The 26,666-nt window shown below is 47.8% G+C and overlaps 1 protein-coding gene across 3 annotated transcripts in view; it reads left to right on the top strand.

The window, feature by feature from the left end:
- Tmem11 (transmembrane protein 11) overlaps positions 1 to 26,666 on the top strand; it is a 34,699-nt gene extending 8,033 nt beyond the window's left edge. The window contains exons 2-4 of one of the 3 annotated variants that reach the window (XM_070027525.1): positions 243 to 511; positions 9,381 to 9,717; positions 25,763 to 26,666. In XM_070027525.1, the coding sequence (XP_069883626.1) occupies positions 421 to 511; positions 9,381 to 9,717; positions 25,763 to 26,279 (945 nt within the window). In that variant the 5' untranslated portion in view covers positions 243 to 420 and the 3' untranslated portion in view covers positions 26,280 to 26,666. Of the gene's footprint in view, positions 1 to 242; positions 512 to 9,380; positions 9,718 to 9,783; positions 9,803 to 12,343; positions 12,630 to 25,762 lie in introns of those variants that run through there. The other 2 variants (XM_070027526.1, XM_070027527.1) reach the window with 2 other exon arrangements.

Consider the following 26,666-nt stretch of genomic DNA (forward strand, 5'->3'; position numbering starts at 1 on the left):
AAAAAAAAAGATTTCTCTGCTTATCTCTATCTGGCTATCTGTTTGCAAGTCAGGAAAGGCAGCTGTTGGCACCTTAATTGTGGACTCCTGGCTTCTAGAACTGTGATCAATAAGTGTGTGTTGTTTAAGCCACCCTTACCCCAGCATAAGCCGACTAAGATGCTTCTTCAGGGTACCCTTCCCTATAGCAATCTTCTTCCCCCATCCACTTCTAATTAAATGTCTTGCTACCTCATCTGCAGAGCACCTCCCTGGAAATATCAAACTCCTGCCTGCCTGTACCATTGAGACCTCTGTTCCTTGAAGGTTGGCTGGCCTACTATGGCTGCCATTGGTCCAGCCTGATGCATGCACCAGCTAACCAGGAATGAGATGGAAAAATGGATAGAAAAAATATCCTAGGCTGCATGGAAGCTTTCTATGAACTCGCTCAAACTACATTTAACCAGCTGGTCAACTACCATCATCAATCCAAGGCTTTCTTTGATAATGTTTGCCTGTGGAGAGACAGGTGAGAATAAGGTGTGTGGCCCTGTAGGATCAACAGGAGATTTGGTCCCCATGTGTGGGCGGGTGCTTAACCTGTTTGTTTCCAAGCTCATGAAGTCAACACTACTAGATATCCCACCTGGCTTATGGGTGTCTCAGGAGGTGTCATAGGTATGAAATGAGCTATAAAAAGCAAAGGGAGCCGGTGGCTCACGCCTGTAATCCTAGCTAATCAGGAGGCTGAGATCTGAGGATCATGGTTCAAAGCCAGCCCAGGCAGGAAAGTCCATGAAACTCTTCTCTACAATAAACCACTAGAAAACCAGAAGTAGCGCTGTGACTCAAGTGGTAGAGCACTCACCATGAACTGAAGAGCGCAGGGACAGCACCCAAACCCAGAGTCCAAGCCCCATGACCAACAAATAAAAAACAAAAAACTTAAAAAAAGGACTAGCCTAGCCGGGCGCTGGTGGCTCATGCCTGTAATCCTAGCTACTCAGGAGGCTGAGATCTGAGGATCACGGTTCAAAGCCAGCCCGGGCAAGAAAGACCATGAGACTCCTATCTCCAATAAACCACCAGAAAACCGGAAGTGGCGCTGTAGCTCAAGTGGTAGAGTACTCGCCTTGAGCTGAAGAGCTGAGGGACAGCGCCCAGGCCCAGAGTTCAAGCCCCACAACCGACAAAAAAAAAAAAAAAAAAAAAAGGACTAGCCAGGTACCAGTGGCTCACACCTGTAGTCCTAGCTACTCAGAGGCTCAGATCTGAGGATCATTTCAAAGTCAGCCCAAGCAAAAAAGTCCATGAGATTCTTTTTTTTTTTTTTTTTTTTGGTCAGTCATGGGGCTTGAACTCTGGGCCTGAGCGCTGTCCCATAGCTCTTCAGCTCAAGGCTAGTGCTCTACCACTTGAGCTACAGCACCACTTCCAGTTTTCTGGTGGTTTATTGGAGATAAGAGTTTCACGGACTTTCCTGCCCCAGCTGGCTTTGAGCTGCGATCCTCAGATCTCAGCCTCCTGAGTAGCTAGGATTACAGGCGTGAGCCACCAGCACCTGGCCTCCATGAGACTCTTACCTCCAGTTAGCCACCAGAAGCCACAGTGGAGCTATGGCTCAAGTGGTAGAGTGTTAGCCTTGAGCAAAAAAGCTCAGGTACAGCAGCCAAACCCTGAGGTTAAGCCCCAGGACTAGCCAAAAAAAAAAAAAAAAAAATATAATTATCAAACCAGCTTTGCTCTGCTCACCACACCACATGATAACTTAGCCTAGTTTGCCTGGCTCTCCCTGTAGAGAAACCCCCATGTCCTGAGAGCCCTCCTCTGCAATAGGGAAAGCCGGTCACTCTACACACCTCCACTCTGAGTTGGCTGGGCAGGTGAGCTTGACAACAGGAACACTGTCTACTCACTTCTGTATCACCAGGGCTTTTTCAGGCTTTGCTCAGAGCAGGTGTTCTGCAAGGCTTTGATGACAAAGGAATAACATGTGGCCCGTGAATCCCAAAGCCTGCCAGGTGGAGTTCAACACATTTCTTGGTGTCATGTCACTCACTCAGGAAGACACTAGTATAAAAAAGTGGTAAGCTGGGTGTCGGTGGTTCACACCTATAATCCTAGCTACTTGGAAGGCTGAGATCTGAGGGTCACAGTTCAAAGCCAGCCCAGCCAGGAAAGTCCAGGAGACTCTTATCTCCAATAAACCACCAGAAAACTGGAAGTGATGCTGTGGCTCAAGTGGTAGAGCACTAGCCTTGAGCTGAAGAGCTGAGGGGCAGCACCCAGGCCCAGAGTTCAAGCTCCTGACCGACAAAAAGAAAGGAAGAAAGGAGAGAGAGAGAGAGAGAGAGAGAGAGAGAGAGAGAGAGAGAGAGAGAGAGAGAGAGAGAGAGAGATTGGTAATGCTAGACATGGTGATGTATGCAATCCCAGATACTCAGATGCAGAGATTAGAGGATCAAGTTCAAGGGCAGCCTTGGGAAAGTGTTAGTGAGATCCCCTCTCATTTGGTAAGCCTGGCTTGGCACACACCTATTATTCTAGCCATGTGAAAGGCCAATGTTAGGGGAATCAGGGTCCAAGGCTGGGAGAAATATGGGACCCTAGCTGAAAAATTGTGGAAGCAAGAAAGGGCTGGAAGTGTGGTTCAGTGGTAGAGCACCTGCCTAGGAAGCACAAGGACCTGAGTTCCAACTCAGTACCACAAAAAGGGTGGGGCTCATGGTGCTGGTGAGCATGTGTGTGCAATCCTAGCTACATAGAAGGCTGAAATCTGAGGAACTTGGTTTGAAACCAGACCAAGCAGCAAAATCCGATAGACTCATCTCCAGGTAACCAGCAAAAATCAAGAAGTGAAGCTATGGTACAAATAGTGGAGCACTAGCCTTGATAAAGGCTAAGAGACAGTGTCCAGGCTCTAGTACTGGCACAAAGAGGAGAGAGGAAAGGGGAGGGGGGAGAAGGAAGAGGGAGGGAAGAAAAGGGGGGGGGGAGAATAAAGTAATTGTAGAGGGGAAAGTATATATTTAATGTATGGGAATATCAAACACTATCAGATAACACAAATTAGAAAAGCACTGTGAGCAACATTTTTAAGAAGTGAAGAAACTGTAACATTTTTACCTCAGTAAGCTTTTCTTTTTCTTTTTTTTTTGGGGGGGGGGGTGTCCAGTCGTGGGGCCTGAACTCTGGGCCTGGGCGCTGTCCCTCAGCTCTTCAGCTCAAGGCTAGCGCTTTTTTCTTTTTGCTTATGTGGTGCTGAGAATCGAACCCAGGGCCTCATGCATGCAAGGCAAGCGCTCTACCACTGAGCCACCTTCCCAGCCCCCTCAGTAAGCTTTTCTAAGGCATCATCTCTTTAAGAGGGTCAAACAGGGAACCAAGGGCCTGGGCATATGAACCTGAGCCTCACAAATATAAGTACTCTACCACTTGAGTCACATTTCCAGCCCTATTGTTTGTATTTTGTTTTTGAGACAGAGTCATGTTATGTAGAACAAGTTGGCTTTGAGCTTATAATCCTATTCTGCCTTTGGGAGCAGCTGAGATTACAAATTTGCACCACCATGTCTGGCCTACATACCTTTATTTTCCCCCTTGTGGTACTAGAATTGGAACTCAGGGACTCAGGGACTAGGCAGGCACTCTACTTCCAAGTCAGACCTCTAGCCTCTCTTTATCATTGTCATTGTTATCATCGTGTGTGTGTGTGTGTGTGTGTGTGTTTGAACTCAGGGTCTGGACACTGTGTACTGTGTGTGTGTGTGTGTGTGTGTGTGTGTGCGTGTGTGTGTCTGTGTTTGAACTCAGGGTCTGGACACTGTCCCTGAGCTTTTCTGTTGAAGGCTCATGTCCTACCACTTCAAGTCACAGCACCATTTCTGGCTTTTTAGTAGTTCACTGAAGATAAGAGTCTCATGGACTTTCCTTCCCTGGCTGGCTTTGATTCGCAGTCCTCAGATCTCGGTTTCCTGAGTAACTAGGATTACAGGTATGAGTCACTGACATCCAACTTATTATTATCTTTCCCAACCCCACCTTTTTGTTGTTTCTGTTGTTCAGGTCTTGGGGTTTAAACTTAGGGCTTGGGTGCCATTCTTTTTTTCTTTTCTTTTGCCAGTCATGGGGCTTGAACTCTGGGCCTGGGCACTGTCCCTCAGCTCTTTAGCTCAAGGCTAGCACTCTACCACTTGAGCCACAGCACCCACTTCTGCCTTTTTCTGTGTATGTGGTACTGAGGAATTGAACTCAGGGCTTCGTACATGCCAGGCAAGCAGTCTACCACCGAGCCACCTTCTCAGCCCCTTGGATGCCATTCTTGAGCTTTTGTGCTCAAGGCTAGTACTCTGCCACTTGAGCCAAAGCTCTACTTCTGGGTTTTTGTTTTGTTTTGTTTTGGGGTGTTTTTTTTTTTTTTTGGCCGGTCATGGGGCCTGAATGCTGGGCCTGGGTGCTGTCCCTCACCACTTCACCTCAAGATTAATGCTCCAGCCATAGTGCCACTTCTGGCTGAGGAATCGAACCCAGGGCCTCATGCATGCAAGGCAAGCACTCTAACCACTGAGCCACTTTCCCAGCCCTTGTTTTGTTGTTTTGGTGTCTAATTGGAGATAAGAGTTTCATGGACTTTTCCTGTCTCAGCTGGTTTCAAACTGTGATCCTTAGATATCAGACTACTGAGTAGCTAGGATTATAGGTGTGAGCCACTGGTACCCAGTGCACCCCCCCACACACACACTTTTTTTTTTTTTTTGCTTATGTGGTGCTGAGGAATCAAACCCAGGGCCTCAGGCATGCAAGGCAAGCGCTCTACCACTGAGCCACCTTCCCAGCCCACTTTTTTTTTTTTTAATTGGTGGTGGGGCTTGAACTCTGGGCCTAGGCACTGTCCCTGCACTCTTCAGCTCAAGGCAAGTGCTCTATCGCTTGAGCAACAGTGCAACTACCAGCTTTCTAGTGGTTTTTTGGAGATAAGAGTCTCATGGACTTTCCTGCCCAGGCAGGCTTTGAACCGCAATCCTAATATCTCAGCCTCCTGAGTAGCTAAGATTACAGGTGTGAGCCACTGGCGCCCGGCTTAAAATTCTATTTTTGGGGGGCGGGGGGAGGGTCTGGTCCTGGGGTCTGAACTTTGGGCCTGGGCTCTGTCCCTCAGCTCTTCAGCTCAAGGCTAGCAACTACCACTTGAGCCACAGCGCCACTTCCGGCTTTTTTTTTCTGCTTATGTGGTGCTGAGGAATGGAACCCAGGGTCTCATGCATGCAAGGCAAGCACTCTACAACTGAGCCACCTTCCCAGCCCTTAAAATTGTATTTTTGAAACTCATTTTTGTTGCTTTTAGTTGAAAATTTGAAGCCTTCTGTAGAACTACTATACCAAAAATATGTTTCTGGAAGATTCTCCTTTCCCTACAAAGCTAAAATAAGTACAATTTTTTGAGCATAACGTTTCTGCTTCTCTAACAGTTCTGTGAGATGGGCAGTGCCAATGGTGTCTGCAGTCTTCATCCCACATTCACCTTTCTACAGATCTATGTGTGATTACTTGTCACTGGTACAGCTGCAAACTACATTTCCCAGATGCCCTTGTCAACTGTTTCTGCCAATGAGAGGCCTTGCGGGATGTTAAAAAATGAAAGGGACAAGTCATTAATGCCATTCTCTAGACCTGACATCAACTGCCTGTCAGTAACACCTTGGTAAGGGTTCCTATTTGGCAGCTCAGGAACCTGGCTTTTGGAAATAGTTTTTCATTCTCTTTTTTTAACTTTAGCTGGAGGAAACAGCTAACTCTAGTTGTTTGTCTCTGAGTTTCCTTCTGCTCCTGCTTTTCCTATCCTTCCAACAACTTTGTCAACAATACCCTGGATTCACTTCTTTCTGTTTGAAATACCTAGACTATATTTTCCTAATTAGATACTGTAATATAAAATAGCCCCCACTTTATAGTTGAAAAAGCTGAAATTCACAGACAACTAACAACCAAAGGTCTAAAATACCTATTCTATTTCACTGTGTTCCACTTTTTTTTTTTTTTTGTCGGTCGTGGGGCTTGAACTCTGAGCCTGGGTGCTGTCCCTCAGCTCTTCAGCTCAAGGTAAGCGCTCTACCACTTGAGCTACAGCGCCACTTCCGGTTTTCTGGTGGTTTATTGGAGATAGGAGTCTCACGGTCTCTCCTGCCCGGGCTGGCTTTGAACCGCGATCCTCAGATCTCAGCCTCCTGAGTAGCTAGGATTACAGGCGTGAGCCACCAGCACCCGGCTTCTATTTCACTGTGTTCCACTTATAAGTAAAATGATCCATACACATTCCCACTTTGGAACATTCTGTGTGTAGCCCTACAATTACATGTTCTGTCTTTACTCAGATCCTGTTCAAGTGTTACCAATCAAAAGACATCTTTTGTAACTCAGTCACCCCATTACATCATAGTGTCTTTTCCTCTTGGTATTTATTGCTCTGAAAGTACACATTCACTCAGTTGTTCATCTGGTTGGAATGTAAAGTTCCTAAGCCCAGGAACAATGTTTGTCTGGCTAAATGTTATACCTGTGTGCGTGGAAAAAAAGCTGCCTGGCATAGTCTGCCCCACCATTATTTGTTAATGATGAATGAGTGAAAAGTGTGGGAAGAGAAATGGTCTATTATTTATGAGCAGTTAGAGGGACATGCCCTTTCCACTGGCTGCCACCTGTCAGCTATCCAGAGAGCACCTCTGCAGTCACCCCCAGGAATCCCAATTTCTATGGCTAGGTAGTACCCTCAGTAAGCACTACTCAGGTAATGTGCTGAGTGAGTCAACCTGCCCAGGAATCTTCCAAATAGTGTCTATGTACTAATAGTGATCAAGACACCATGCTGTGAGGTTCTCAGTACGTTGGAAGCAGATGGCCATCTAGAAGTCAAGGGGATGGAGGGAAAGCTGGAAAGCTGGACCTCCTGTATCCACAGCTGTTTGAGCATTTTTATTTACTCTGCACTACACAGTGACCAGGTACCTTTGTCATTAATGACAACATATTTCCAAAGTACTTCCGGGGCTGGGAAGGGGGCTCAGTGGTAGAGTGCTTGCTTTGCATGCATGAGGCACTGGGTTCGATTCCTCAGCACCACATAAGCAGAAAAAGCCAGAAGTGGCGCTGTAGCTCAAGTGGCAGAGTGCTAACCTTGAGCTGAAGAGCTGAGGGACAGCGTCCAGGCCCAGAGTTCAGGCCCCACAACTGGCAAAAAACAAAACAAAAACAAAAACAAAGTAACTTCCGGAGGCACAGTAGCATTATTTCTGCACCTGGATGACCTGGGTTCAAATCCTTCCAGTATTCCTTATGCAGAGTGGCCTCTGTGTAAGTCATTTAGATCTTTGGTGTCTTGTTCTTCTCATTTGCAAATGACAAGGTTGACAACAGTATCACTTTCATAGGGTTAAGATCAAGAGGTAACTCAAAACATAGGCTGGCACTGGGAAACCCTTAACAACCAGTCGTTACTGTTACCTTGGACTTGGTCCTTTTCTAGGTTCAATGCATGTGTCATCTCATGAAATACTCCCAGCTGTCCTCTGAAAAGAGGTATGAATATAACCACCGTGTCACAAAAAAAAGGAAGCTGACACAGAAAAAGTGCATAAGCAGCTTACCCTGAAGTGTGGCACCATGCTTAACACTTGGTGTTCTAGAATTCCTGGGACTCCCTCTTCATTGCCACCCCAGTCCAACAAAGAGACACATGCACAGGTAGTGACAAGATAACATGGCGGTCATTAGGAGATTTCTAGCATGTGCCACATATTGACATTTGGAAACCAGGAAACGAAAACCAGGAACTTAGGCGGGTGCCAGAGGCTCATGCCTGTAATTCTAGCCACTCAGGAGTCTGAGATCTGAGAATCACAGTTCAAAGCCAGCCCAGGCAGGAAAGTCCCTGAATCTCTTTATCTCCAATAAACCACCAGAAAACCAGAAATGGTGCTGTGGCTCAAGTGGTAGAGCACTCACCTTGAACTGAAGAGCTGAGGGACAGCGCCCAGGCCCAGAGTTCAAGCCCCACAACACACACACACACACACACACACACACACACACACACTTATAAAAAAAACAAACACAGGAACTTGCAGGGCACCAGTGGATCTCGCCTGTAATCCTAGCTACTCAGGAGGCTGAGATCTGAGGATCGAGGTTCAAAGCCAGCCTGGGCAGGAACATCCATGAGACTCTTATCTCAATAAACCACTAGAAAACTGGAAGTGGTACTGTGGCTCATGCAGTAGAGAGCTCGCCTTGAGCTGAAGAGCGCAGGGACAGGGCTCAGGCCCAGAGTTCAAGCCCCAGGATCTACAAAACAAAACAGGAACTTGTTAAGAGACCAGACAGGTCCAAAGTCTTGAAAGGTGACTGGGTGGGAAGGGCATTTAAAGCAAAGCATGGCACATCTGTGGACCCACAATTCCTCAGAATTTTGCCAGCGTTGGCAAGTTTCAGGCAGAGAAGGGAAACAGTTGCAGCTGCAGAGTCAGAAAACAACTAAACTAAAGAGGGCTTGTACACTGTGTTAGGGAGCAGGATCTGTCTGCAGGTGAGGAGGGACTGCTGGGAACTCCAAGAAGCCCACATTTTTGTCTGCAAATGGTAGAGGGCTTCTCAGTGAGTCACCACTTTACCTGCTGGCTTCCTGCTCTACCTTGTTGGGTTCACCAAAGTAGAGTGGAGTACTCACTTTGGATCTGGAAACTTCTGGTACTTTAGCTCCTGTAATTATGTTGCCTGTGGAGGCAAAAGAGGGACGGAGATGTTCATAACATGTAAGGATTCCCCAAGTAGTCCATAGATCGGAGGTGGCAACAACTTACAACAGTATCCTGAAAGGGAAATGACAAGTCCTAAACAGGGACTGGGCACGTGTGCTGACTGGCTGTCCAACCCATGCCCTCGAAGACACTCAAAGATAGTGATGCTGTGTAAGAATGCGACCTGGAAAGTGATTGAATCCCTACCAAAGAAACCCTATTTCCTTTACAGCAAGAATCAGTGTCATCGCTAGTTCTCTTCTTTGCTTTTGGCATATTTCCTCCTACAGCCTGCACCCCTAAACAGGAACCTCCAAGCAGCAGGGGCTGAGTCGGCTTGGTCTTCCAAGTATCCCAAATCCAGATGACTGGGGGGAGGGGGGAGCCAGGGACTGCTTCCAAGGAGGGCTGAGTGGCGCCTCCGCCCCGCGATGACCTCAGCAGGACTAGGCGGCCTTGAAGGGCAGGGGAGGCGAGGCCCAGGCCTGGCGGGCCGCGAGGGCGGGCAAGTCGAACGAGCGAGCCGACGGGCGCGCACTGGGAGCGGGCCCGGGCTTCCCCGCGTGGCGCTCTGGGAGTTGTAGGCTCTTTCTTTCCCCTCTCCTTCAGCCACAAGCTCTCCAAGCCCAAGGACGTCCAGGCGGTGGGCACCCCGACTTGCAGGCTACGACGGTGGGACGAGCTCCTTCAGTGGCACCCGCCCCGCGCTCAGCTGCGCGCCCGCGTCTCGGCGACTACTTCCGGCACATAGCATTGTGGGTGTTGTAGTCCGTGCCCCGTCGTCTGCCTCGCCCAGGCCGCTCGCTGGACTACGTTTCCCCTCGGCCTGCGCGCCCTTCCGAGCCGCCTCGGCGCCAGCCCGGGGCGAGCCGAGTGTCTCCAAGATGGCCGCGTGGGGAAGGAGGCGTCTGGGCCCAGGCAGCAGCGGCGGCAGCTCCCGAGAGAGGTGAGGCCGGAGGCTCGCGGCTGCCGTGCGGGTGGCTCGGGGACCGCGGCCATGGGACTTCCACGCTGTGCGTCCTCTCCACCAGGTCGCGGCTCCTGTCCCTACCCGTTCTGGGAGGTCGGAGGGGGGGGGGGTCCAGGTGGAGCGGGCCGGCCGCGGCCTCGGCGGAGCGGAGACTCGGAGGGGCGGCGGCGGCTGCGGTGGGCCTGGTAGTGCGCGCGGGGGCGAAGCCGGGCGCCGTGCAGGCCCGGGGGCCGCCCAGCTGCCCAGGGCCCAAAGTGGCGTTTGAGCTCTCGCCCGCCCCGCCACGCACGTGGCCGTCTGGGTCGCTGTCCCCGACGAGACGAGCACGGGGCTCTCGGGGGAGAAAGGAAGGGAAGCTCGTCTGGGCGAAGGGCCGCGGGCAGGGCGTGCGATTCGCGCGTTTGCTGGGGCCTCCACCCTCCCCCAAAGCGCCTCCCTGGTTGGGGCCCGCCGCCCCCTCTGAGGGCGAACCTCGCGCCTTCCCGAGGATTCTACCCGTTCCTGCCGTAAAGTCCTTTAAAGTGACCTTTCCTTATGGAGGGCGTGCGGGTAAAGCGCTAGGGGCTTGTTTATTCCAAGATGGGCCTCGACTTAGGGAACTGATTTCCAGGAGAGACAAGAGTGGAGTTGTTGGCGTGTTTGGTGTTGAAGTTGCAGGGTTTTTTTGCTTCTGGAAAGCATTTTCAGCTTGGAGTTACTCGAAGCTGTTTAGAAGTTTTTGATGACGAGTCTCCATTGGTGGGACCACCTGGATTAAACTGTCCTATATCCATTTTGCCACGGCTTTGACTAGTATAGAGGTCAGAAGAAAGTTTTGGCTTTGCTGTTCTTTGGGCCTTTTCTTTCGTGAGACTCGACAAACAGAAAAGTTCTTTTTCTCAAGTACAGTGCATTATCCCTTTTCTCTGATTCACTCCCTTGCTCTTTGTTGTCTGAAGCTGACTTTCCCAGCCCACAGGATTCTCCTGTTTGGAAGTTGTGATGGCTTGCTTTTTTTATTGTTTGGTTCAAAGCTTAATCCAATGTTTTGCCTTTCCTCTTTGGAAAAGCAGTGATAAATCATTTATTTTTCTAGCACCATTTCGTATTTATCTGACCAATAGGACCATGAAAGGAAGTTATCTCTGGTTTCTAGATGCCTTAAAAAAGTACTGGACACTTTAAAGATCTTTAAGCATTAATCTCTTAGCAATAGGGAATGACCTGCTTAGAACACTGGGTGTCAGAAAAGGCGATTCTTTTCTCTGGATACAAATATCTATGAGGTCAAATAGGGGTGCCTCAGACATGGTAAGGAGCCTTGCCAACAGAAGTTAAGCTTTTATTGACCAAAGAAAATAGAATTGTTTTTTGTTGTTGTTGTCTTGAAACAAGTGTTAATTCAAATAGTTGGCCAACCAGCAGCCAGCCCACAAGCTGAATCCAGTCCTTCAAAGTCTGAAGAGAATTTAAGTTAGGTGCCAACAGATTTCACATAAAACTCCCAGCAAAGATGGATAGTGGCTGACTCTCTTTAGTCAGGGCCAGTGCTCTCTAGTTGTTCATCATTCTCACCTGACAGCTTGACTCATTGTCGTTACCTGCCTAGCTCTGTAAGTGTTCTGGTTGCAACCTTCGGCCAGGAACTGAAGGCTCTACTCAGCCATGTAGATTCTGTGTGTCAGCCAGCAGTGGGGTTTCTTGTTTTGTGGCTTGAGAGTCGCCATCTGCTCTCCTTCCAGATAATGTGGAGAGTGGCTGGAGGCTACCTTCTGTTTGCCTTGGCTGTAAGATCCTAGCCAGCTTCTGTGGGAAGTCACTACCCTTAGCCTCTCCTAAGATCCTCCCGGGACGAACCTGCCTCCTGCCCTGGGGAGCTGACTGAGGCACACCTCCATTCCAGCTCACTGGGGGGGGGGGGGGTGAGTGTTTGGGTGGAGTAGGCTAGATTAATTGATTGCCTAGCACCAGAGAATATGGGGCCTGAGTGTTACTGGCTTCCAAGGCTGGAGGTAGGCTGTTTATGGCTCTAAATGACTTTGTTCCGTGTCACATTCAAGCTGACTCAAGTTTCAACTCCCAAGTTAAGAGCACTACCAGAGCTGTGGATCACACCTGGTAGGAGAGTCTGCCTCAGGCTGAAACTGAAGGAATTGAATGGTCTGGGCAGGGGCTGGAACAGGGCAGTGCTTTGGCCAATTTGGTACATCTGTCTGGGGCCCTAGACTCTAGTCCCTAGGCTTTGGCTGGCTTGTAGTCCTTTTCCTCTGATTCTGGGGTCTTGCTTTATCTGCTTCTTGAATGTAGGAACTGCTCTTGCATTAAAGTTGAATGAACTACCATAGCAAGACAATAGCCACTGGCCACATGTGGTGATTACATTTAAGTTAAAATAAGTACAGTAAAGAATTCCACTCTTCAGTCTCATTGATCACATTTTAAGTGCTCAGTCTCCACTTTTGGCTAGTGGCTACCATATTGGACATACTGGAGAATATTACCATCACTGCTGAACGTTCTATAGATATAGACTGTGTTGGTCTATACTAAAATAGGAGGGGTGAAAATAGCAAATTGATAGCTGCTTGCATGTTGATTTTTCTCTCCACTCCATTAAATCTAGGGAACCAACAGTATTTATAATGAAGAACATCAGACTCTGAGCTGTAACCTGAATTCTTGTCCAAAATTCAGCATACTGGCAGCCAGCACATCAGACAGAGTACCACTTGTCCTGCGGCATCTTTGAGGCACACTTGCCCATCTAGGAAAGCACAGATTGTATTCTGTGTGTACTTCCACCTGTGTGCCAGCCTGGACCAGCGCACAGACAGACTATCTTACTTGGGCTGCTTGGTGTCACTCTCAGGGCCCCTGAGCATCCCTGAGTTCTCCGTGATTGTCGGAATGTGAGTATAGCCGTGTGTTCCTGAGTTCCTGTTTTTATAATCATGTGAAGGTGTGCTTGATCTTCATCTGATCATGATGTAGGGTGGCCTGGGATGTTGATATTTGGGGGTTAGACAATTTTCTGCAACCTATGCAGTCACCACCCTGGCATTTGTTAGGCAGCCATTTCCCTAGGGTTGCTGTGGGGTCATCAGCATATCCTTCCCTGCTATGCCATTTTGTTGAAGGAATGTGCCTTATCTGTGAAGCCAGGTGGATGAGGTCTAGATGGACATGAAGGGTTTAGAGTCTACTCCAGCTGGCTCCAACTGTCCATATGGGAGAGTTGATTCACATTCGTAGGGTGATCAAACCCTTTTCTGTTCTTCCTTTCCTTTTAGAGCCAGGGATATACAGATGTATAGATTTTTTTTTTTAAATATTTTTTTTAGTCATTGGGAGGCCTGGGAGCTGTCCCTGAGCTTTTTTTGCTCAAGGTAGCTCTACCCCTTTGAGCCACAGCACCACTTCCTGTTTTCTAGTGGTAAACTGGAGAGAGTCTCATGGGCCTTTCTTGCTTGGGCTGGCTTGGAACCGAGATCCTCATATCTCAGCCTCCTGAGTAGCTAGCATTACAGACAGGAGCCACTGGTGCCTGGCAAGCTTAATATATTTCATTTATCAAGTGACTCCATTCTGGCTCATGTAATGTGGGAGTTGTCCTTTCCTTGGGTTTTAGGTGAGATGTGCACCTGGCACCAAGTCTGTCAATGTGTAGCCACTGTGGGCTATGATGTTCTGCCCAGCTGGTTAATGAAAAATGGGTCAGTGCCCACAGTTGGGCTGGGCAGTACATTCTGCTTGCAGACTTGGATGTATATCTTAGGACCTATAGTGGTTCAGTCTCTTTGGCGTTCATTGTCTTGACATTTCCATTTTCCTTGATTCACTCAAGCAGTATAGATTCTAGTTGCTTTGTTTTGTATTTCTGAGGTTCCATGCTGTAGGCCGAATGTAGGAAGTTGCATCTAAGGAGAAGGGGCTCATTTGTCTCCAGAGAGGTGGGATAGGCTAAGGCCCAGCTTTAGCTGGGCTTCTCTACCTGGCCTGGGTTGAGCCTGTCTTCAGTGAGTGACAGGCAGTAGGTTGAGGGAGGAAGTGCTCTGTGAGTAAAGGACACGCAGGAACCTCCCATCTACGCCCATGTTCTGTCTCTGGTGCTAGCAGCAACTGAATGGGCACAGAATTTTTTTTTTTTCCAAGTCATCTTTCATAATTTTAAAAAACGCTTATTTTTATTAAATAGTTGTAAAAGGGATTTCAGTTTCAGAAGTCAAAGTTATGAGTACAATGCATCTTTTTGGGGGGGGGTGGGGGAGATCACTCATGAGGCTTGAACTCTGGGCCTGGGTGCTGTCTCTTAACTCTTCAGCTCAAGGCGAGCACTTTACCACTTGAGCCACAGCACCACTTCCAGTTTTCTAGTGGTTTATTGGAAATAAGAGTCTCAAGAGGCTAGGAAGGTGGCTCAGTGGTAGAGTGCTCGCCTTGTATGCCTGAGGCCCTGGGTTTGATTCCTCAGCACCACATAAGCAAAAAGAAAAAAGCCAGAAGTGGTGCTGTGGCTCAAGTGGTAGAGCGCTAGCCTTGAGCTGAAGAGCTGAGGGACAGCACCCAGGCCCAGAGTTCAGGCTGCACGACCGGACCCAAAAAACAACAACAACAACAACAAGAGTCTCAAGGACTTTCCTGCCTAGGCTGGCTTTGAACCTTGATCCTCAGATCTCAGCCTCCTGAATAGCTAGGATCACTGGTACCTGGCAGTACAGTGTATCTTGATCAGTGGTCTCTCCCATTTTCCCCCTTCTCATCCCTACCCTCAAGTTCTGTAGTTCATAAACACTGAATATAATGACTGCATTTTTTCACCCTTCCTCCTTTTATTTGTGAGTCACAAAGTTCTTAGAAAAAGGCAATAACCATCATGTAGTCCTAAGAGCCCTTCAGATAGGGGCTGTGTACAACTTTATCTCTGCTGTGCATCAGGGCAACCTTGAGCCACTTGTGGCTATCAGGTCTTGAAATGTTAGCATGCCTGAGGGGCTGAGTTGTGGGGTTTTTGTTTGGTTTGGTTTTTGTGTGTGTTGTTTTTGTCGGTTGAAGGGCTTGAACTCAGGGCCTGGGCACTCTCCCTGAGCCTCTTTGTGCTCAATGCTAGTGCTCTACCACTTGAGCCACAGCGCCACTTCCAGCTTTTTCTAAGTAGTTTAGTCTCATGGACTTTACTGCCCAGGCTGGTTTTTAACTACTGTCCTCAGATCTCAGCCTCTGAGTTGGATTACAGGTGTGAGCCACCAGTACCGGGCTGTTGTTGTTGTTTAATCTTAAACAGCTACAGATTCTTGAGTGGTGCTTTGCAACTTCCCCCTTTGGTTACATACCTGGCTCAGGTCCTGAGGTCACTGCAGTGCTTTGAGTAAGCCAGGGCCTTTGGCTCTATTTGACAGGAGAGAAATTGGCTCAGAGGAGCTAGGTATTTTGCCCTTTGACACAGGGCCAGTGAGTGAGAGGCAACTTGAACCCTGGCCCCTAGACTCCCACATTTGGAGCGCTGTGTCCTTGTTGCTGAGGCAGAAGAGCCACTCATAGTCAGCAGACTGCAGAGTAGGAGGGTGGCCTCCTACATGTGATTTTCTCTGAGACCAAGGCAGTATCAGGTGCCATGCAACACAGGTACTTCTTAGTGTTTGGGCCTCTCTCTCTGTGCCTATGTTTATGTTGATCTTTAATTCTGTGGCATTTAACTTGACTGCTTCATCTTTCTGCTTTCTCCTGTGTCCTGAGGAAGCAATACTTTGTTAGGCAACATGGTTTCCTGATCCTGTGGGTAGAGGTAAAGTCTAGCATACCTCATATCACATGTGGTGGTCAAGTGACCACATGTTTATGAAGTAAAAAGTAGCCTGACAGACCACCTCCTTTAAAATTTCAGGCACCACTTCCCCTAATTACCATAATAGCTTTTCTCTTCCTGCCACTCATTACAAATATTTCTGCTAATGACTTTGGGGAACTTGTTACATTCAGTCCCAGAGCTGGGAAGGTCTGGTCTTGTTGGAGCTTGAGCAGCGAGCCCTGCTTTGTATTGTAGATGTGAGCTTAGGCTTGATCCCTGCCTGAGAGCCTAGGGCCACAGTCCAGTAAATGGCATACACTACAGCCAGGAGCTTCCACAGCAGTTAGGTTCTGGGTCTTGCAAGAAGCAAGGATGGTAAAGGCTTACAGGGCAACGTGGCCAAAGCTTGCTTACATACAACAGGGAAATGGTGTTGCCTCCTTCTTCCCTAGTTAAGACCTGCAGGGTGTGAGGCTAACATCCTCACATAAGACCCTTCTCAGGGCTGGGAAGGTGGCTCAGTGGTAGAGCGCTTGCCTTGAATGCATGAGGCCCTAGGTTAGATTCCTCAGCACAAATAAGCAGAAAAAAGCTGGAAGTGGCGCTGTGGCTCAAGTGGTAGAGTGCTAGCCTTGAGCTGAAGAGCTGAGGGATAGCGCCCAGGCCCAGAGTTCAGGCCCCACGACCAGACCCAAAAAACAAACAAAAAAAAAGACCCTTCTCATTATGGTGGGTTGGGCATCTTCCCTGTGGCTTCCCCACAGATACTGGGAAGAACCCAAAGCACAAGTGAGCCACCTCCTCCTGTCCTTGGAAGTAGAGGCCCCAAGTATCTGGTCACTCCAAGAAATACAGGTTATCAAGTGGGATTTTTCTTTTTTCTTATTCGAGAGGATTGCTGCTATGTTCCCCAGGCTGATCTCAAGTTCCCTAGCTCAAGTGATCTTCCTAAGTATCTGGCACTGCAGGTGTGTGCCACTGCACGCAATTAAACTTTTTTTTTGCCGGTTCTGGGGCTTGAACTCAGGGCCTAGGCTCTGTCACTGAGCCTTTCTGTGCTCATTGTGCTCTACCACTTGAGCTACAGCGCCACTTTCAGTATTTTCTGAGTAGTTTATTGGAGATAAGTGTCTATAGATTTTCCTGCCCAAGCTGGCTTTGAACTGTGATTTTCAGATCTCAGCCTCCTGAATAGCTAGGATTACCAATGTGAGCCACTGATGCCCAGCTATAATTCTTTTTTTCCTCCATTAGAAAAATCACTGTTTTTGAATTCAGGGCCTCAAGCTTTGTTTTGTTGCTCCTGGCTGGTGCTCTACTACTTGAGCTACACAGCTTTTTGCTAGATAACTAGAGATGTAATTGTGCAGAGTTCTATCCTGTCATCTCATATCCTGTCAGGAGGTCTCAGCCTCCTGAGTAGCCAGGATTATAGACATTAGCTACTGACAACTGGCAGTTGTTTTGTTTTTGTTATTTTTTTAAACAGAAAAGCTTTTTGGTGTATAACACCATTGATATTTCTCATATATCTACATTGGGTTGTGAAAAACTGTATGTTAAACACACAAGTTAGGTTTCTAATGTGACAGAGTAAACGTACTATAACATTTTATTTCTTAAAAATATGCTAAATGAAAGAAGGCAATGAGGGGCTGGAAATGTGGCTTAGTGGTAGAGTGCTTGCCTAACATGCATGTAACCCTAGGTTCCTGTCTTCAGTACCACATAAACAGAACAAGCCAGAAATGGCATTGTGGCTCAAATGGTAGGGTGCTAGCCTTGAGCAAAAGAAGCTCAGGAACAGTGCCCAGGCCTGTTCAAGTCCCAGGACTGGCAGAGAGAGAGAGAGAGGAGAGAGAGAGAGAGAGAGAGAGAGAGAGAGAGAGAGAGACTCAGCAGTAGAGTGCTGGCCTTGCATGCATGAGCCTGGGTTTGATTCCTCTGTACCACATAAGTAGAAAAAGCCGAAGTGGTGCTATGGCTCAAGTGGTAGAGTGCTAGCCTTGAGCTGAAGAGCTGAGGGACATTACCCAGGCCCAGAGTTTAGGCCCCATGACCAACACTCCCCCCCCCATACACACCCCTAACCAAACTTGGCAGGAAAGCCTATGAGACTCTTATCTATAATCACCCAAAAGCAGGAAGTAGAGCTGTGGCTCAAATGTTAAGAGTGCTAGCCTTGAGCAAAAAAGCTCAGGGATAACATCCAGTCCCTGAGTTCAAGTCCCAAGACTGGCATGTACAGGTGCGCGCGCACGCACACTCCTCTCTCTCTCTCTCTCTCTCTCTCTCTCTCTCTCTCTCTCTCTCTCTCTCTCTCTCTCTCTCTCTCTCTCTCTCTCTCTCTCTCTCTCTCTCTCTCTCTCTCTCTCTCTCTCTCTCTCTCTCTCTCTCTCTCTCTCTCTCTCTCTCTCTCTCTCTCTCTCTCTCTCGGTTAGAGGTGCAGATCAGTGGGAGTAGGGCTTGCCTAAGATGTGTCAGGCCCTAGGTTCCAGCCCAGCCTTGAAGAAAAAATAAAAAGGGGAAAAAATGTAAATCCAAACTACAGTGAAAAGACCACATTAGGATAGTTACTGTTCAGCAGGAAATAACAAGTATAGTCAAGGTTGTGGAGATGTTGGAACCCTGGTGTGCTGCTGGTGGGGAAGTAAAGTAGTTATAGCTGCTGTGGAAAGCAGTGTATCGAGTCCTCAGAAAATTAAACATAGAATTGTATAATCTAACAATTCCTCTTTCAGAAACATACCCAAAAGAATTGAATAGATTCTTGTTCACCTGTGTTTATAGCAGTGTTACATAATAGTCAAAAGGGAGTAACAACCCAAGTATCCATTGGCATATGTATGGATGGATAAACAAAATGTGAAGTAGTTGTACAATGGCATCTCATTCAGCCACAAGGAAGGAAGGAGATTTTGGACAAGGTACAGTATGACTGGCCCTTGGAGATATTATGGAAAAAAAATGACCAGTTACAAAAAGAGACACACTATGGTAGTCACATAGTAGAATGTGGCTGCCAGAGGTTAGAGTGGGAAAATGAGTTATTGTTCAATTAGTAAAGTTTTGGTTTTGCCAAGATGAAGTTCTAGAAATTGGTGGCACAATAGTTGTGAATGTATTTAACACTACTTACTGTACACTTCAAAAGATTAAGGTAGTTAATTTTGCTTGGTGGATTTTACCACAGTTAGATAAATAAAAAGCTTGTGTTCGCCATGCAGCTTTTCAAGTGGAAAACTACTTGCTTTGGCCCATGGGAGCTCCCCCAGTCAGAAACCACCTTACTGGTGAAGCTTTTTTTGGGGGAGGGGAGGGGTCCGGTCATGGGGCCTGAACTCTGGGCCTGGGCGCTGTCCCTCAGCTCTTCAGCTCAAGGCTAGTGCTCTACCACTTGAGCCACAGTGCCACTTCCAGCTTTTTTCTTTTTGCTTATGTGGTGCTGAGGAATCGAACCCAGGCCCTCATGCATGCAAGGCAAGCACTCTACCACTGAACCACCTTCCCAGCCCATCTTCTTGTTCTTCATAGTTGCCCATTGAAGCCAGTCTCTCTGTGTGTGTGTGTGTGTGTGTGTGTGTGTGTGTGTGTGTGTGTGTGTGTGTGTGTGTGTGTGTGTGTGTGTGTGTGTGTGTGTGTGTGTGTGTGTGTGTGTGTGTGTGTGTGTGTGTGTGTGTGTGTGTGTGTGTGTGTGTGTGTGTGTGTGTCAGTTGTGGGGCTTGAACTCTGGTTCTGGGCACTGTGAAGACTAGCTCAAGACTAGCGCTCTACTACTTCAGCCACAGCACCACTTCCTGTTTTCTGGTGGTCTATTGGAGGTAAGAGTCTCACACACTTTATTATCCTGGCTGGTTTTAAAACACGACCCTCAGATCTCAGCCTCCTGAGTAGCTAGTTTTACAGGCATGAGCCACCAGTACCCAGCTGTAATTCTTTTTGATAAATAGTATTTTAAATATTCAGAGGAATTACACCTTTGGGTTCCTGCCCTGAGGGTATCCTCCTTTATTTACTCTGTGTGAATGCTTAGAGCTGGGGCATTCCTTTGCCAGTTATCACCTGAGCTAGTTTATTGTAGTGTAGTGATAAGCTGAGGGCCAGTCACAAGTAGTAGTGGACTGAGGTGCTTGAACAAGGTTGTTGTTGTAGTGTATCAAGACAATGACCCTGTTTCTTAAGTTTCAGAGATTGCCAGTTTAAAAGGATCAAAGGTCATTAAGAAGGGACTCCTTTTTCTTTCTTTAGCCACTTAGTGCCATCTCCAGTGACAGTCACATTATCAGGTCTGTATCTCCTTCCAGAAATGCTTGGTTTATATACAAGCAAATACATACCTTAAAAAAAAAAAAAGCAGGGTGCCAGTGGCTCACCTCTGTAATCCTTGCTACTCAGGAGGCTGAGATCTAAGCATTGAGTTTCAAAGCCAGCTGGGGCAGGAAATTCATTGATACTTTATTTATTTATTTTTTTTGCCAGTCCTGGGCCTTGCACTCAGATCCTGGGCACTGCCCTTGAGCTACTTTTGCTCAAAGCTAGTACTCTACCACTTGAGCCACATTCTCAGCCCTACTTTTTTTTTTTTTTTAAGTTCACTTATTTAAGTAGTTCTACAAAGCAATTGCCATTTAACAAACCAGTTTATGAATACAGTATATCTTGATAATGTCCCTCTTTCAACATTCTTGGAGATTAAAGTCTCATCAATGTAGACTCTTAGTTGAGGTCATTTTACACATGCAATGAAAATTTTAAAAAGATAGGGCTGGGAATGTAGCTTAGTGGTAGAATACTTGCCTAGCATACATGAAGCCCTGGGTTCAATTCCTGAGTACCACATAAACAGAAAAAGCTTGAAGTGGTGCTATGGCTCAAGTGGTAGAGTGCTAGTCTTGAGCAAAAGCAACTCAGGGACAGTGAGTTCAAGCCCCAGGAGGTCCTTTGGGTGTAAGTGTACATAAATGAACTCCTGACTTGGCTTCCACTCCCAAAATATGCATATGAAATTATCTCCAAATCAAAAACCAAAATCAAACACTTGTTCATCAAGGAAATCAGAGAATCTTCAACCTGTACTGCTTTTCAAAAAGAGAGAGATACTTCCAGCAAGGTAATAGGGGCTCATACCTACCTACTCAGCACACTAAGATCTGAGGATTGAATGAAGTTCAAAGCTAGCCCAGGCAGGAAAGCTTGTGAGATTTCTATTTCCAATTAACCACCAAAAGCCAGAAGTGGAGGTGTGGCTTACATGATAGAGTGCCAGCCATGAATCAAAAAGCCAGGGAAAGATCCTGAATTCAGAGCTGCAGTACCCACACAAAAACATTAAAAAAAAAAATTTCCCATGTCCCCACCATCAGGCCACTCAGGTTCTAAAGTGCATGCCCTTAGGAGTTAAGGTCAGCTTGTGATGCCTTGAGTAGTTCAAAGCCTCTTTCTAAATGGCTCTTGCCCATGCTGCAGAAGCAAAAGCAAGCCACTTGAGCTGGGTGCTGACTCTCCTGGGGAGGTTAGCCATCAATTTTTGAAGTAGAATAGTTGAGAGTCCATATGAGCATTCTAGGTACAGACCCATGCCCTCTAGAACTTATGTGTGCAGTGCAGAGAGCATCCCATTCCACACAGTGTAGGAGGAAGTGGGGTCCTGACAGCTTTGTCTATTTCAGGACAGAGGAGTTCCTGTGCTTCATATGCATTGTTGGTGTTGGCTTGACCATTGCCATCTCCTTCCTTCTGTTTTGAATGAGATCCTAGAGATCTACTCTTGAAGATTCTATCTTGTCCTAGTGGAGCCTGAGACTTCTTCCTTACCTGGCTCTGAGTTGTTCCTGCTGCCAGGCAGATAGATATGCAGGAAACCGCTTGTTCTGCAGCTTCAGTGTCTATCCATTGATGCTCTTGCTTGCTTGGTTGGGTTTGCTCACATTTTGTTTTGTCAGTCCTGGGGCTTGAACTCTGGGCCTGGGTGCTGTCCCTGAGCTCTTCATCTCAAGGCTCGTGCTCTACCACTTTGAGCCACAGCGCCACTTCTGGTTTTTCGGTGGTTAATTGGAGATGAGTCTCACAGACATTCTTGCCTGGACTGGCTTTGAGACATGATTCTCAGATCTCAGCCTCCTGAGTAGCTAGGATTACAGGCATGAGTCACTAGTGCCTGGCTTTTTGTTTTTGCCAGTTCTGAGGCTTGAACTCAGGGCCTGGGCATGATCCCTGAGCTGCTTTTGCTCAAGGCTAGCAATCTACCACTTAAGCCACAGTGCCACTTCTGGTCTTTTCTGTTATGTGGTACTGAGGAAATGAACTCAGGGCTTCACGCATGCTAGGCAAGCACTCTGTCACTAAGCCACATTCCCAGCCTTGCCTCTGTTTTCTCTCTTTATAGTTGGGCTAAGTCCATCCATGGCAGATCTGGTATACTGGGGCTCCAGACAGCTGAGGTGACCTTAACAGGCATTGGGGAGCTTGTCAGTAGAATCTTCTCTGGGAGTTTGAGCACTAGGTGGTCACACCTAGATGTACACATACTAAGCGAGTATTCTAAGACTTCCTGCAGTGAGGCCAGGGTGCTAGAGTCTTCCACTGACCTCCAACCTGTAGGGGTCCCAGGCATGCTGAGACTTAGGCACATACCCACTAATCTGTCTTGACAAATGTCAGGAGAAATCTTTTTCCTGGAACCTGCCCAAGGCCTTGGGGGTGGTGCTCTGCAGAGTGGCTGGGGCAGCATGGCTCTGAGTGGATGTGGATGCCAGCTAGACATACAGAAGGAGCTAGAGACTGGTCAGGAGTCAGGGGAGGTAGCATCTGCTCACTGATGTGTTTCCAAGATGGAGTGGTCTGTTGAACTGGTTGTTCTTTACTGGGATGAAGTAGCTGGGTATGACACACAGCTACGTTTTGATTAGAACACTCTGTAACCCCAAGTTGACACCATGTTTTGCTGAGTGTTCCATAGGGATGAGTGCTCACCTCTGACACTTTGCACAGCAAGGTGTCCTGGGATTACCTGAAAGTCAGCAGGGCTCAAGTGCCTTGGAAGCAGTGGCTTCTCAGGTATGTGCTTGGTTACTCTGGCTGGGTGCCACTGTCCCTCAGCCTCTGATGGACTTGAGATATGAAGGAAATCTCTCCTGGGACGCTCCCATTTGGGAGTGGAGCCCTTTGTCCCTTCCTATCTGGGCAGGGGTGGGGTGGGAAGTCACTCTGTTACTTAGCACAGCCTTTTTTTTTTCTTCCTTTTTTCCCTTTTGTGGCATTTTCTGGCCAAGTAGTATAGGCTGGCCTTGAATTCAAGGTCTTCCCACTTCCAGTTCCTGGGATTATAGGTGTAAACCACCATTCCTGGCTTTAGCACTTACTTTGATTCCTGTGTGATTGAGAATTATTCAGCCTCTTGCTTGAAAGGCAGCCTCGGGCTTCCTAAAGATGTCTTAAAATGCTGGATCCTGCTTGGGAGAAACAACTGCAGTGACCTCCTTTTCACCTTCCTCTCCTTTGAACTTGTTCCAAGGGGAGAAATTCCACAAAGAGCCTTAATAGGAAACCCTGTGTCTGTGATGGGCATGCCTGGCTGCTTTGGCCTTCTTGCAGGCTGAGCTCTCCTCTTCACTTTCCCTCCCTCCTCTCCCCCCTCTCTATATTTTATATGTATATTTGATGGTACTGTGGATGAGCCTAGGGCCTCACAAATGGTAGACAAGTGCTTTGCCACTGAGGTATACCCAGTCCCCTTGCTGAGGCTCCTGGTAGGACCCCAGGGAGCAGCTTTTTCCCTAGTGCACAGTTAAATCAGGGTTTGTTATTTAATTAGAAGGTATTGTCTGACTCTAAACCAATGCCAAATAAATAAGTGAAATTAAAAGTAAAGCATTAGGCTAGCTGCAGATGATGACTCATACTTATTAGCCTAGATATTCAGGTTGCTGAGATCTGAGGATCATGGTTTAAAGCCAGCCCAAAAAGGAAAATTGATGAAACTATCATAAAACCGGAAGTGGCGCTGTGGCTCAAGTAGTAGGGCACTAGCCTTGAGCAAAAAAGCTCAGGGACAGTACTTAGGCCATGAGTTCAAGCCCCAGGACTGGCATTAAAAAGTGTCAGCTCTAGCCCAGAAATGACAACAAGAAGGATTTATTCATCACATTGTCCAGTAAGGAGCCCGTTTTTTTGGGGGGGTGGGAGTGGTGGGGGGCAGTCTTAGGGCTTGAACTCAGGGCCTAGGCACTGCCTCTGAGCTGCTTTTGCTCAAGGCTAGCACTCTCCACTTGAGCCACAATGCCACTTGTGGCCTTTTCTGTTTATGTGATACTGAGGAATCAAACCCAGGGCTTCATGCATGGCAGGCAAGCACTCTACTAAGCCACATTCCCAGCCATCTTCTAAGTTTGCCCTTAGTCTGATTGTTACCCTCCTGACTCCATTTTATTTCTTCCACTTTTGAAGGACAGCTGGGGAACTGGGATCACCCTGGGCTGAACTGGTGACGACCTTGTTTTAAGCATCTTTACTAGGTATTCCTGTGCTGTGGTCACTGATGTGTAGCCGTTTCCTGTAGTGTGCTTGCCCAAGACAGGCTAAGTGGCTGTACTTTCTATGTCTCTGGGCTCTTACTACTAGCCAATGATCAGCTACATGTAGGTGATCTTTATGACTTAGTGTACTCTCTCCTAGAGAATTCAGAGGTACATGAACTTGGGTAGAGGAGCAGTGACATTCCAGCTCCCTGAGCCAGTCTGACTAGCTAAGGAACTGTGGCTGCTTTTCACTGAAACATTTCATAGAGATGGCTCTACATGGGGACCTTGTGGGTTGAAGTTTGATCCTGCCTGGTATACAAGTATCCCTGTGAGGCTTGGAAAAGGAAGGTTTCCTGGCAGACAACTGGTGACATCAAACTAGAAGTAGATGCAGACAGGCTGAAGCAAGCCTCATGATGATGATGGCTCATTTTGTCAGTTTGACTAGATTGAGGGCTACCTAGGAGATTAGTAAAGCAGCATGTTGGTGGTTTGCTTAGTCGATGAATGGACTTGTGAGCTGAATACACTTACGGGAAAGTGGAAGATTGGAAAGTAGGGCCAGGTTGGAAGGTCAAGGGATGAAGTGTCTTTGAGGGGTCTGTCTTGCTCTGTCCCTTTCCTGTCTGCTTCTTGGATGCCATGGGGTGAACATTCTCACCTACCACACCATCTCCACTATGATGTCTTGCCTCACACAGGCCCACAAACATGGAACCTGCTTACCATGAACTAAACCAAAATAAACCCTTCCTACTCTATAATTGTTTCTCTCAGGTCTTTTGTCAGAGCAACACAGTCTTAACACATGACAAGGAATGTGCAGCTCTGCATTTAGGTTTGCCTGACACAGGTGGAGAAGATTCTGGGTTAGTGGGAATTCTACACTGGTGAGGCCTCAAGTGGAATCCTCAAATTGCCTAGTACACCTTTCAGCCTATGATCATTGATGGGGCTAAGGCACAGCACTGGATACCCCTATCTTCACTTGGTCAGGCTCATGTTATCTAAGTGCCAGGAAGAAGCTGGGATCAGACTGGCCTTGGGGTAGATCTCCATGCACAGTTTACAGGGCCCTTGTGTGAGTGATAGCAGCTCTCTAGATGACAGTCCTGGGTTGTTTGTGGAGAAGTCTGGCAGGTGGTGGTTCTTCCTTTTTCCCCACCTAAGTTGAGAGCTACTGCTCAGGGCTGTGTATCCTCGGAAGTGGCTGGGTCCACCACCTCTCCTGGTCTCCCAAAAGGGCCTTGTTGCAGTGATGAGCAGCTGTGCTCTGTAGAGTTCCTCACCTTAGCTGCTTTCCTTCTTTACCTTTTGCTCTGCAGGCCAAGGGTGGCCTGTGGTAGGCAAAGAGCAGGGTGGGTTAGCATTAGTTGTCCTGGAGTCTCTTCTCACTAAATGCCTCCTCCCATTTGTAGGTAACTGGAGAAACAGGAACACTGTTGAGCCTGTGCTTCTGTTATGCTCCCATGTCTGTAGCTCTGTGGACAGAGGCTTTTCTTTGAGCCCATGCTGATGCCCTGTGCGTGTACAGTAGCTGGTCATCTCCAACACTACAGCTCTTCTGTGTCTGTTTCACTATTTCTTGCCTTCACATAAAAAATCTTTAGTGATCTTGTGTGTTGGGTTCTGAAGCAGATAAACAGAGAAGATGCTCCCTGGCATCTGTCCCCAAGCCTTACCAAACACAATTCATGCTTCTCACCCTAAGTTCCTTGTCTCTCTCCCTCCACCAAAGGGTAAGCTTGTCGGCCACGGACTGCTACATTGTGCACGAGATCTACAATGGGGAGAACGCCCAGGACCAGTTTGAGTACGAGCTGGAGCAGGCCCTGGAAGCCCAGTACAAGTACATTGTGATAGAGCCCACCCGCATTGGTGATGAGACAGCGCGCTGGATCACCGTGGGCAACTGCCTGCACAAGACGGCCGTGCTGGCGGGCACCACCTGCCTCTTCACCCCATTGGCACTGCCCCGGGATTATTCCCACTACATCTCCCTGCCTGCCGGCGTGCTCAGCTTGGCCTGCTGCACCCTCTATGGGATCTCCTGGCAGTTTGACCCGTGCTGCAAGTACCAGGTGGAGTACGACGCCTATAAACTGTCCCGCCTGCCTCTGCACACGCTCACCTCCTCCACCCCAGTGGTGCTGGTCCGGAAGGACGACCTGCACAGAAAGAGACTGCATAACACGATAGCATTGGCCGCCCTGGTGTACTGTGTAAAGAAGGTTTACGAGCTCTACGCCGTATGACTGCAGGAGAGCAGGTCGCGGAGCAGAACCACACAGCCCACAAGAGACGAGAGGACTCAGATCGTCACAGCAACACTTTGGGCTCTGTGAGGCAGCAGAGCCTGGGAAGGTGTTTGGTTTCATACTTGTTATTTTTTAAAATAACACAGATCATGGGTATACCAAGGGTTTTTTCAGCTCATTACACTAAGGTATGGATTTCCATAACCCAGGACTGGGTCCGTGGCTGTGGAAGTCTGACTAGGTGGTGGAGTGTGGATGGAGGCCAATGCTACTGATGGGTGTGAACGCGCTTGGGGGTGGGGGGATGTCTTTAAGTGTATTGTTTAACTGCACCATTCAGAGCCAACCAGAAGCTGTTGACCATTAAAATTATGAGAATTTCAA

Source organism: Dipodomys merriami, unplaced genomic scaffold (assembly GCF_024711535.1).
Source record: "Dipodomys merriami isolate MVZ:Mamm:240054 unplaced genomic scaffold, mDipMer1.0.p SCAF_19, whole genome shotgun sequence".
NCBI lineage: Eukaryota > Metazoa > Chordata > Mammalia > Rodentia > Heteromyidae > Dipodomys > Dipodomys merriami.